This window comes from Eptatretus burgeri, chromosome 11, assembly GCF_056783735.1.
Source record: "Eptatretus burgeri isolate ZD-2024b chromosome 11, Ebu_testis_v1, whole genome shotgun sequence".
Lineage (NCBI taxonomy): Eukaryota > Metazoa > Chordata > Myxini > Myxiniformes > Myxinidae > Eptatretus > Eptatretus burgeri.
Genome location: NC_140971.1, coordinates 26,739,830 through 26,752,757, shown reverse-complemented (window position 1 = coordinate 26,752,757; position 12,928 = coordinate 26,739,830). Strand labels below are relative to the sequence as shown.

The window sequence follows — 12,928 nt, the reverse complement described above, 5'->3', positions numbered from 1 at the left end:
AGGGGGGGAAACAGAACACTTTTCTCTCTCCTTTACAAAAAATCATTGTTTATCGTGATGTTAAACTTTCTGAAAGTCCCTGTAGTGTCCATCTTGTGTACCCCATGTACCCTGCCCCATCCCTCTCCCTTCCACAGATCTCCTCATGTATCTATTCCCCATTGTTTGTTTTCTGCCTCCCTCTCCCATCCCTCCTGCCTCCTGCTCCCCTTGTGATACGTTCTGTGTGTTAGCTCTTATACGAGCCTTTACATTGTATATAAAAGCAAAAAAAACCTATTATTGTTTTGAATTTACAATTACTAGTACGTGCCCGCACGTGCGTGGCAATACGTGCAGCAGCAAAAAAAAAAAATTTTTTTTTCAAACCGTGAGCCAGAAACAACAACCACACAGGCCGTTCCTTCGCTCTCACGTGCCCGTACGTGCGTAGCCCGGAAGTTCGAATATCGCAGTTACCATTATTCGCAATTTAGTTTTAATGGCCAATTATTCAATTAGCGCCAACGTATTTTTCCTTTTCGCAATGTAATCACAAGGAAAAACACAAAGAGAAGAGAAGAGAAAAAAAGAAGAAAAAAAACGTACGTGCAAAAAACAAATAATAAATAAAGCCAACCACCCCCCCCCCCCAAAAAAAAAAACTTTCAAACAACCACACAGGCCGTTCCTTCGCTCTCGTAAACGATGACTGGATTGGGGCATTGTGTTTATCTATAAATGCGCATAAGAAATCGAGAAATTATTTGAATACACGAAGTCATCACTATCCGGAAGTCCATACGTTGTAACCTGTTATGGCGAACGCGGCTGAGGATCTCTTCCCCATCGGCCACGCCCACGCAGCAACGTGTCCTGTCATTGGTTTGGTAAATAAATGGCCATAACTTGGGAACCGCTTGTCCGATTAATATCAAACCTTGAAAAGGCACATACTCAGGTCCCCAGCAATACACCTGGCAAGTTTCAATTAGATCGGACCAGTGGTTGTCAAGAAACAGCGGTCACAGACACAGACACAGGTACACACACAGACAGACACAGGCACACACACAGACGCAGACACAGACAGACCAGACACACAGACACACACACACAGTCACACACGCAGTCACACACACACACAGACACACACGCAGTCACACACACACACACACAGACACACACATTGCTGGAATTATAGATACAGTATATTAATATAAGCTCAAGCTGTATAATAATGGAGTATGGCTTCTTATCGTCTTGGCAAGATTAATTCCCATTTTGCATTTTCAGAGCAAAACTCATCGGATCAGTCATTTGTGCAGGAATATTGTTTGGAAAAGGTTTAAAACACATTAAATGTAAAAATAAAAGCTGTCTGTAAGCATATATAGGGCTGGTAGGATAGTGTACAGGTACGCTGTCTCGCCTGGGTTCGAATCCTGACCCAGGTATAAACTCTCATCCCGGTGTTTCACAGGTAGGCTGATTCATCAATGTGTGTTCCGTCCCTTGGTTGGACGTTAAACTGGGTGCCCCATCTGCAGGCATTTGTTGGTCGATGTTAAAGATCCCACGGTGACCTTCGCCAACAGTGGGCGAGAAATCTCCAACACCACGAACAGATTCCAAATTCCTGCCCGAACATCACGTTCCATCCATCTCAAGGGTATTAAGTGCAGAAGGGTCAACCCCCCAAGGGGGTCACTCAGCCCCTGAGCTGGACATGTGGATTAGTAGTAGTAGTAGTAATAATCATCATATATCAACTTAGGTAACTATTTTTTCCATTGTTATGATTTATCAACAACTGCTTCAGACCGTCTCTAAAACATCCGGTGAATGAAAGAAAGCAACGTAGATCATGTGCCTCGCATCCTCATGCAGAAACGTGAAACCCTGACCTTGTAATCCACACAACTTCGCTCAGATCTTTCTTTGCTAATTTTGTGTTCACAGTCTCTCGACGAGCCTTCTGCATCATCTTCAAATTCACAGCTTGGCATTGAGCTATCCAGCACAGGCCCAGAGCTGGATTTATCCAAACGAAGCTCTGTTCGGAAACCCAGCGGTTTCACATAGTCCGTGGCCTCCTGGCAAGCAGCAACAGGGAAGACCATTACACTGCACATGCCATTGTGGTTCCTGAAAAATCTGGAAGAACGAGAGATGCATTATGGGCTTACCAGAGTGTACAGGGTGTACCAGAAACACTGCGTTCGGTCGTACCACAGACGTGTGTTTTCTTGCAATTTCCGATCATCCACCTTGTCGAAGTGTGCACGAGGAAGAGCACGGATGAAATCGATCTCCATGCTGTATGAAAGATCTGGCAGAAGGGTGCAATTGATCATCCCAAAATGACCAAATCAGACACGTAAGATGTTGCAAGATGTTGTTGAACTTTGTAATCTCAATAATTTTTAAAATTTTCTTTCCACTTGATAATGATCATTTTTTTAAAAAGCATTTTGTTCCACTACCCCCACCCACCACCCCGAAACTACTTCTTTACCTTGTGTAGCCGAAAGAGATGTCGCATTACTGATAAATCGCCATTGCCATCGCATGATCATACTGGATTTAGTCTCCTTTCCCCAAATATTTTTAAACCATTCCAGCCCCTTCGAACGGAATACAAGTGCAGGACTCTTATTTCTAAAATATTCTTACCAAGACTTCAACATCTAGTGCAAAAAGCCATTTCCTATTGACAAAACCTGGTGTTGTTATAACAAGTCAGAATTTTATAGCATTCAGCAGGGAAGATTGAGACATATTATCAGCATCCATGAAAGGCAAAATATCGACGATGATCATGTCGAATGGTAAGGATGGCTATCCACAGGGCTCAGAGGATGGCCAAGAGGTATGCAAACTCGCCTCTTAGCTGTCTATCCTTGGTTTGAATCCTGACCCAGTGATAAACTGTCATCCTGGTGTTTCACAGGCACGGTGACTCCTCAACGTGTGTGCTGTGCCTTGGATGGAAAATAAACGGGCGTCTTGTCTTCCAGCATTTGTTGGTGGACGCAAAGATCCCACGGTATCCTTTGCGAAGGGTAGGTGAGCTATTGCCGGTACTGTGAACAATTTCCAAATTCCTGCCCGAACCAGCAGAGGGCATTGTATCAGCAGCACAGCCACACCTTCAGCTATTGATGCCACCCTGCAGCCTTGTGCTGCATATGAATGAAGAAGGGCGTTCCACATCATTTTGATCAGCAAGGATGACTATCAGGGTGTTTCACACCATTTGGCTGAGTAAAGTTGGCTTTCGTGAATCATGATGCTCTTTAATCCACTTTATGGCATCTGCTGGATTTTTCATAAACTGGGAATTTCCAAGGGGAATAACAGTCCATGGAAACTAACACGGTGAGGTTATATCCTCATACCCTCTATTTAGCAGGCTTGAGTCCATTTAACTTGCATTTGTTCTTTATCATGAAAAGTAACCTCGTGATGAAGACATTTTTCCATCAGCTGATGAGGTCAACACGGCCATGTCCACTGTTCAAATAACAACTTCTGAAAGGAAGCTTCTTTTCTGGCATTGATAAGCGGGTATAAAATAGTGAAATAAGTGCAATGAGGAGAACAGAGACGATGGAAAGAATACCAAGAGCAAGAATGGCTTTGCAATACATGTCCCCTAACAGTCCCAATGAATGTTCGGGAGATAAAAATTAGTTTGCGTTCAATGCATGCTCAAGCCGATAACCGATCGAAAATGAAGAAGAAGAAGCACTCTACCCCTACCATGTTTTGGTATACTGTATTCACCAATAAAAAAGGAAAAATAATTTTAATATACTTATATCTTTTGTGGACTAGAAACCAATAAAGACAACGAGGATAACAAGCCGGAGATAAAAATTAGTTTGCTTTAACACACACTCGAGTCGATACCGGAACCAATAATTAAGAATAAGAACCTTTATACCCCCACCGTGTTTCGTTCGTTTCTCGGCTTCACCTATTTCAAATTAAAACCAACCCGATGTACATACATGAAGCCTGGTGTTAGCTTAATGGGTAAGTTAAGATAGCTGGCTGAAGATCTTTGGGTTTGAAGTTCAAGCCTCTGTGCTGTTGTTGAATTAATGCAAAATGAGTACAGTACTAGCTTACTGGGGTAATAACCATTTGGGATAACTTGTGTTGGAGTGGTGACCTGTCCAGGACTGGACTCTTTACCAATAAAACTGTCTTGGCAGCCCTATGCACCTTATGGCGTTAAAGGAATGGTACTATTATTATTACATACATGAAGCAAAAATATGCGTATGGCTTATATAATACATCGTGGTGATATACGGACCTGGGATCATTCCAATTGCACTGGGCCATGTACTAACACCCAGGATTAAGGCCTGAGGCCTGCCGAAAATGTGCTGGTTCATGCAATGTCGGCTCATGATTTTATTGGGGTGGAGTCAGGCCAACTGAACACTGACCCATGTATAATGTGATATTTTGTAAATCCATGAAGGGAATAAACTCCATGAAAAATTCACGAAACGCCCTGAAACTCAAACTTGGTCTGTAACCTATCATAATAAAGCCATGCACCAAGTTTCAGTTGAATATGTCAAAGGTTATGGAAAAAAAGTCTAAAAAAAACACAAGTGGGACAGACAGACAGAGAGCAAACCTAAAGTTCCCTCTGGTGGTACCAGCAGGGGACTAATATTTTCTGAACAAAAGTTCTGAAATAACGAAATGGACAAAAGAGCTGCTGGTCATTATTATCTTAAAAGACATTAGACACAAGTTGCGATTTTGTAAACAAAAATTTGGAAAAGCAGAGGGTAATCATCTATAATATAATTATTTTATTACTGCTGCACACATCATACATGATATTACTGTTAAGCATGCCGGTATAGCTGAATCATCAGAAATGTCGTCCATGGTGAAAAGGATTGAAACAGCACGAGATACATATCTGTCAGGGCGTGTCTGTGCTATATTCCCACCCAATTATAAATTTATCATTTTACTTGTACTAATCCCATTTTTACCTTTACATAAAGTACCATAACACCTACATCACTTACATATCCCATTTCATCTCGGGGAAGGCAATTTAAATTTATACAGTGTCGCGGCACACAGACTACTCTTCACGAAATACCGTGCAATTATTATTATTTTCCACAATCCTTGTGGGTTGGAACAGCAAGCTTTATACCCCATCGGCAAGATGGTATGCTGTGAGATGCAAAGGCCGCGCACGGTCGCTTGGGGAACAAAACCAGGACACCTGCTCCATGGACGCATGTTACCAACTACCTTCTATCATTAGATATGCTTGTCAGAGATTATGAGGAATGTTTGAGTTGATCCTCATGGAGCAGAATTTCCAGACTGCAACACTGTCATACGTAGAAGTTCAAAAAGTCTTTCATACATCTACACTTCACCATAATTACATTACTTCCGGTTCAGTGATTTCTTACCAAGATAGAGCCTCTCGGGATTTGGGGACTTTGTTGAGGCACGAAAGCAGAGGCTGATGTTGCAGCAAAATGTGCTGCGTGAACCACGCTGGCAGGTGGAGTTCCAGATATCAACCTCCGAAGGAATAAACTTGGCTAACGTTTCCACAAAGGCAATACTTCGACTCCTTTGAAACAAACAAAGGGAGTTCTACTATTATCAAGACAATACAAAACGTTTATTTAAAATATGCATCATATGTGGATAGCTCATGACAATGAGAGAGCATAAAAGACACTTTCCTGTGTTCAGACCTCCGAAGTCTTTTCTTTTACAAAGAGTGAGACCAAGTTGGCAAGTTGGTATATTAACAAGAAGCAAATCGGCATGTAGAGCGGTGGGGGTCTAAATCTGGTTGCAACCCACCCCCTGCTCCCCACCAAATCTTAGAAACACAGCCTTCAAATACTGTGATCTGAGACATTTTGGAGTTCTTAGTCAAATGTATATATTTCACTATATTTCCTGAATAAAAATCTTTAAAATGAAGAAACAGTTTAAAAATCTGGCATGACACTATAACTATACGATAGTTTCAAATTCCAAAATGTTCTCAGCTCCAAAAAACAAAGCTCAGCACATTCACTTTAGCCCAAACACCAAAGTACATGGAAATGAAAAGTTGCAGAAAGTTGTGAAATACTGGAAAATACATGTGCACCTTTATGTTCAGGCCGGAATACAGTCATTCAGGGAGCCATCACTTTTGCCTTCTGGCATCGATCAGCAACAGGGTAAAATAGTCAATATGAAACTTGTGAAAAACATAACCCTGACTTAAAGCCAAGGGACACCATCATGAATACAAGTGCAATGGAACACTAAAACCTCCATGGCAAAGATATTTTTCCAAAGGCAAAGTATAAACAGAAAGAAAAAGTTGAAGACAGAAGGAGAAATGAAGAAGCAGAAAGAAAACTAGAAAAGCACTCAGGAGAGCACATACCTCCGCCAGCCTGAACAATTTGTTTTGTATCTCACCAAGAGGCCGGATCTGAATCCGGACCGGAACCAAAATTTAATCGGCTTGTTCTTTTCACCGAACCAACTCATCCACCAAGTATCGTCCAAATCCGTCCACAACTTTTTGAAATATCGTGCTATATATCGTTTTTGGCCCCGTCTTTCAATGGTGAAGAATCCCTTGTAAGTTTTAAAAAAATTCCAGATCTGGGTTCAGATCTTCACCAAAATCGAATCAATTTATCCTTGTCACAAACTCAACCGATCCACAGTTTCGTCCAAATCCGTCCATAACTTTTTGAGATATCGTGTTATATATCGTTTTTAGCCCTTATCACTCAATGGTGAAGAATCACTTAAAAAAAATTATCCAATTCAGGTCTTTACGAAAATCGAATTAATTATTCCTTGTCACACATCCAACATGTCCACAAAGTTTCATGGAAATCTGTCAACATTCTTTTGAGATATCTTGCTCACAGACAAATAGATAGACAAGCCGGTAGGCGGCGATGGGTCGCCGAGCATGGAAACTATAAGATATAGAGCAAAATGGATGTCATATAGTGGATAGGGAATCACCTTAAGATTATGCATATCAAATCTCATCCAGTTCCATCTACTGATAACTACTCGGTATCCATTTTCATAACTACTCGGTATCCATTTTAATAACTACTCGGTATCCATTTTAATAACTACTTGGTATCCATTTTAATGAAAAGTACCGAAAATGCGGTTTGAAATCGGAAATCCCCAAAGCTCGAGAGGGTGCTGTGGGTGAACAAAGATCTAAATCGAAAATCTGGCTCAATCGTTTGTGCACAATGTATTCCAGACGATTAGTGTGAATTTTCATGACCATCCGACCATAACCCCAAGAGGAGTAGCATTTGGCGTGAAGGCACCTCCAGCTCTCGCATATTATCGATTTTTGCACCTTTGACCCCTGACCTAAGCGAAATCGGTCAATATCTCCTGAGGCAAAGTTGAGTACTCATTGAGTACCATGAACCTGCAAAGTTTCATTCGTATCGATGCACTCACCTGGTCGTTAGGGGGCCTTCAATTTTCACCAATTTTCGCGCATACCCTAATTGTAGGGGGCGCTGCGGGTAAAATATTCCATATATCACAAAAGCCGGAATATATTTGATAGAGAATTACCTGTAGATCATTCGTGCCAAAGTTCATAACCCTACGTGGGATAATGGCCTTCGGAATTGATTTCGCGTGAACGGTACCGATTTTGAAGGTTTTTCGGTTGTTGCTAGGGAACCAAAGCGTCCCCAGCAACCATCACAATTTCCAAAGCAGTAGGTCATAAGATGTACCTACCACCCGAGTTTGGTCAAAATCCGCCCACGTTTACTACCAATTATGCTGATGACAAACGAACAAACATCCAAACAAACAGACAGAATTACTGACAATAAGGGTCACCTATTTCGGTGACCCAACAGACAGACAGGGTTGAAAACAACCTCCATCCACCTTCAGTCATGGTGGTAAAGAGAATAAAGGCCAGCAAGGATTTATTTATATATATTTTTTAGAGCCCCAACATAGATGGAGGATCAAGCAGTTTATTTAGAGCCATTATCAATGGGGGTATAAACCCAAACATTAGTGAGGTAGGTAGGTACAAGGAAAACAAAGAATAAGAAAGAATAAACACACAAACAAGCTAAAGGGAAATAACTGTTTCGGGCTCTGAAATTTATAATAAGCATTTGTGGTCAAATGAAAGCCCTGTGCAATTAGCTGTTCAAGGTAATTACCTGAGCAGCACGGCATTTCCCAGAGCTCCAACAGACACATCCGCAATGCCGTTGCCATCCATGTCCATCTTGCCGTGGATAGAACGACCAAAAAAATGCAGCCGCTGTGCTAAGCTCTTCGCCGCCACATGCTGCACATCATAATGGCATCATCAAGTGTCGAATATGAATGCAAAACATTCATATACCTTCCACATAGGCTTGTGGGGTTCATTTTTAAAAGAAATAAAATCGTTTTGAACTAACTTTTGTATTATTTGGATAAGCAAATACTGACATGTTACAGCAGGGGCAGAAACTTGCAAGTGGAGACAATGCTTCAGAGTAACCAAATTAAGTTAGGTCAAATTTTACCAAAATGTATACAAAACAAACAAACATTTGTAAACAAAATATTTTCAAAGGGCTAAACCAACTCAAGGACAACAAATTTAATGTACTTGTACCGATGTTAAACGAAGCGAGATAAACAAGCTTAAAACAAACCAAAATCAGGCACGTGTGCAGCGAATCATTGTACACCTGTCACTGCTTTACCATCTTATAAGGAATTTTGACCTGGGTAGAAGCATATCAAGCACATTCTTAAAGGGAAACCAAACGAATTTTTTTCTCCTACTGAAAACCATTGAAAATCATTAATCACGGTCTAATTTGAAGGGAAAGTTTTGAAAAAAGATTTGCCAATCACAAAGTGCCAAAAAAATCCTTAAAATGTCGATTTTAGATTTTTTGCCAGTGACGTCACCTTGGTCCCAAATGGTGGCTAACAGAGAGAAACAATGTATTTCGAGCTTGGATTCTGATATTGATTACACCGATATTGATTCCACCGTCATTAGCAACTTTGAATGTTCCCAGAATGTTGAAAGTGATCAGTGCGAGTTTGAAGAAACTATTGGAGACAAAATTAATGATGGAAACACTTTTGGGGGAATTGTGGAGCTGAATCATTTCAAACCTTATGTGAGCAATTCAGACGAAGATGACGACAATGGAGGTGTTAGTGAATATGAAAACGCCGGTCGCATGTTCACTACAGATTGGTAGGCTTTTATTTTCTGTTCAATTGTCGGTTTAATAAGGGATTTTGTATAAATTGATGAATCAGTTATATTACTCCAGCAGAAATACGGCACAACACAGCACAGACATGGTACGACACAGCATGACACAGCACAGGCACGGCACGGACACAGCACAACACAGCATGGACACTGCCGAGGCACACCGAGAAAATGGGCAACAAATGTTTTGTCCCACCATCGCAAGCTGACCAGGTGTCCTGTATACTTTTCCGTTTCATACTTTCCCGGGCTGCCATTTGTGGCTGTGGTCGTGCCATGTTGTGTCCCACCATGATGTCCGTGCTGTGTTCGTGTTGTGTCTGTGATATGTCATGTCGATGTTCCGCCCAGTGGAGGGGGGAGTGGTGGTGATTTACCGCTCAAATTGCCAGTGTACATCTGCTGATAGCTGGGTAGAGATGGTCTTAGTTTTGAGCGACGGTTGTCTTTTCCGTTTAATCGTGGGGATGGCACCCTCTCTTAATCGTGGCGGATAACCACAAGATCCAGAGCCATCTCTGTTGTTTCAAAACGTGCTCTGTAAAATGTTCCGAGCACAAAAGCGAACATTATCTCGGTCTGATCCACACTCAGATATTTTCGACAAACCTCATCCAATTTCTGGAAAACTTAGGGTCTTTCAGCCACGATGTAGCATGAGACCATCTCGGATTGTATTGCTTTAACCAACAAGGACACATAAAATAGGCATATGTACGTAAAATAGAAAATTGTTCACTGTTTGAGTTAAATTGTTAAATTGATGTAACCCGTCGACAGCATGAAAATGGCGCTCGAGTTCTGGGTGCGACATCATGGCTTGGCATGAAGAAGAAGAAGATTGAGACTTTTAATCACAAAATTATTTACTTGATAAATCGCAAATCAGAAAAAGACACATCGTCTTTATTTCATGGGGTATCAAGGCATAGATTAGCATTGAGGTGGTCTGAGCGTTTCGGTTCCCCTTTAAGTTTACCACCCAGGATTAAAAGTTATAATCGCTGCGTATGAAAACTAAACCCATACACAATGAGCTGAGAAAATTTTTTTTATCAATTGTGATCTCACAAAGCAAAATATCACATCGAACCGAAATTCGATAAGAGAGTTATCTTAATGGTTGCTTATGATGAAAGCACACCTGGCTCGGCCTTGGATCAAGTGTGCGCTCACGACCCCGGAAGAGGTAGAGAGCTCCTTGGCCACCATCTGACAGTGGAGCTCCAACAGCGAGCTCTCCAAATCCATCATGATTAAGATCAGGTATTGAGGCAAGAGCTGACCCAAAACGCGAGGCCTGGCTTTGATCATTGGCTGGACAGAGCTGCATCTCCAACCGCCATGATCTCTGCCACAATGAATGAAACAAAATAAAACTTCAACATATAGAGTAGAGTACTAATTTTGATAATTTGTGCAGCAATGGTAAACTAATTTACAGCTTCACAACTACAAAAAATTATATACAACAAGTGTGTGTATATACATAAATATATTGTTACGGATTCGCGCCCGCCGGCGTGCTGACGGCCACGTAACTCGAATCGCGGCACGTCGCCCACCGGACGGACAATCCAGTCGTGACCCTCTCGGACTAACGCCGGGAACCAGTCACGGGTGGACCTTTCGGTCTCACCGCGATCGAGCCAATCGGCCCCCGCGTGGGATAGGGTTGCTCGCCAAATTCGACCTACCTAAGTACCCACACGGAGGGTAGACCGGGCGATCGCACCTCGCCGCAGGTCGACTTCGGACACGGGCCACTTAAGCGACCCGTTCCGTACTATCGGGATAACCGAGCGGTGTTATCGTCGGCCTCGACGGTTCGATTAATTATCGGACGTATTCAGCCCACTACCAACCCTTTACGTGAAGCAAGATGAGGATTCAATGAAAGAAATGACGAAGCGAAGCGGGAAACAGTTCAACACAAAGCACATTTATTCGCGATGAACGGAAAGCACACATATTCAATTCCACCAAAAGCACATAGAAAAGAAGAAGAAACAATGCAATTTTACACAAAAAGCAAATGAGACAATGCAGATCTAATACCGATTACGCGAGCACACGGCAACACTTATACAATTTTACTTCACAGACGGCGCCGACAACACACATTCCCAAAAACAAAAGAAAGAACACCCTCAAGGATGAGGCGGGCCTGAGGCCGAGACCGGGTCGGGCCTACCCGTCTGGTGATGAGACGCGGAGCGGCGATGGTGCCTCAACTCCGCGGGCCTCGCGGACAGTGTCTGGTAGGGGGTGGGAAAGGGGCCCCCTTGGTCGCACTATTTCAGCGCGGGGGGAAACAGGAGGGGGTTGCTGATGCTCGGGGGAAAGGAGGATTTCTACTCTGCCTCGAGTCCCGCGACGAGCGTCTCCACCTCGGCCAGGTCGCGCCGTCGGCCTCCCTGGTGTGCAGCTCCCGGCACGACGCGAGCACCCCCTCGTCTGCCCTCGCCACCTCTCCACAGCTCCGTCCCCTTCGCTCCGACTCCAACGCACACGACGACGACGACGACGACGACCAACAACAACCAATTCTTCCTCTTCCCAACTCCACCGACTGCGAAGTCTTAACTCTTTTGACTGACGAACGCGGTCGCTTATATAAGCCCCGTGGCTTCGCTCTCTCATCTTTGACCCCCTGCCTTCGACCTTTCACCTCGCTCCCCATTGGCCCGAGAAAAAGTGGGCGTGAATGCTTTTTGATCCATAAATTTGCATATAGCGACCGCCCTCCAACGCCCTGGAGGCGTGGCCAAATCGCCCCTCGCTCACCGATTGGACGGAACAAAAGTGGGCGTGTGTCGTTTTTGATCCGTTTTTGGAGCTGAAAATCCGTGGTTTTGTACACGCTGTTCGGCGCGCGCCCTGCACGAGTCCAACACTGGTACCCACAAGCGGCGCAAGAACGGTGGCGATGCGACGGTTGCGAGGTGTGACGTGAAGCGGCGCCGCGGTGGGTGGTTGATGTTGTGGTTGGTGGTGGTAACAATGGCGGTTGGTCCAAAATAAAGATAGTAAAAGAAAAACGGCTATCCTGAAGAGTCGCAGCACGCATAAATGACATGTATTCCCACTAGACAACGGGTTTGGGCCTAACTACACATGTACTTACCGAGATATCTCACCTAAGGGACCTGAATGGTGGTTTGCGAATTTGGTAACCACAACAATATACACGTATATGTATATACAATAAGAGCCCCAACATTCGCGTCTGGGATGTTCCAGGAAAATGCCGCGAATGTCGAATCCACGAATGTCGGGACATTGTTTCGATGGGAAAGAGGGCGATAGTAGGTTCCTGGCGGGTTGTGATTCACAAGGAACAATTTTTAAATTTTATGAACATGAATGCACATGATAACAGTTTCATTAAAAATGCTTAAAATAATTTTAAAAAACATCAACAACAGCAGGTACTGTTTCTAATTCTTATTTAAGATACGCCATAAATTTTGATGTGATGACGATGACGACGAGGAGGGGGAGGAGGATGAGGAGTAGGAGTGGGAGTTAGAATCCAGTAAACTCCTCTGAAGAGGATGCAGGTGAGGGTGCTGATGAGTCGTGCACAGAAGGAGATGCAGGTAAGGGCGCTGAGGATGATGCAGGTGA

The 12,928-nt window shown here is 43.3% G+C and overlaps 1 protein-coding gene across 3 annotated transcripts in view; it reads right to left on the bottom strand.

The window, feature by feature from the left end:
- Positions 1 to 12,928, bottom strand: part of LOC147016711 (integrin alpha-1-like) — a 254,090-nt gene that overhangs the window by 41,017 nt on the left and 200,145 nt on the right. For all 3 annotated transcript variants that reach the window (XR_015049650.1, XM_085847854.1, XM_085847853.1), the window contains 5 exons: positions 10,443 to 10,649; positions 8,232 to 8,362; positions 5,448 to 5,614; positions 2,169 to 2,311; positions 1,887 to 2,075 (listed from right to left, as the gene is read on the bottom strand). Coding sequence is in view for 2 of the 3 variants with exons in the window: in XM_085847854.1 (XP_085703980.1) it covers positions 1,887 to 2,075; positions 2,169 to 2,311; positions 5,448 to 5,614; positions 8,232 to 8,362; positions 10,443 to 10,649 (837 nt within the window). In the remaining variant the exon portion in view is untranslated. The remainder of the gene's footprint in view (positions 1 to 1,886; positions 2,076 to 2,168; positions 2,312 to 5,447; positions 5,615 to 8,231; positions 8,363 to 10,442; positions 10,650 to 12,928) is intronic.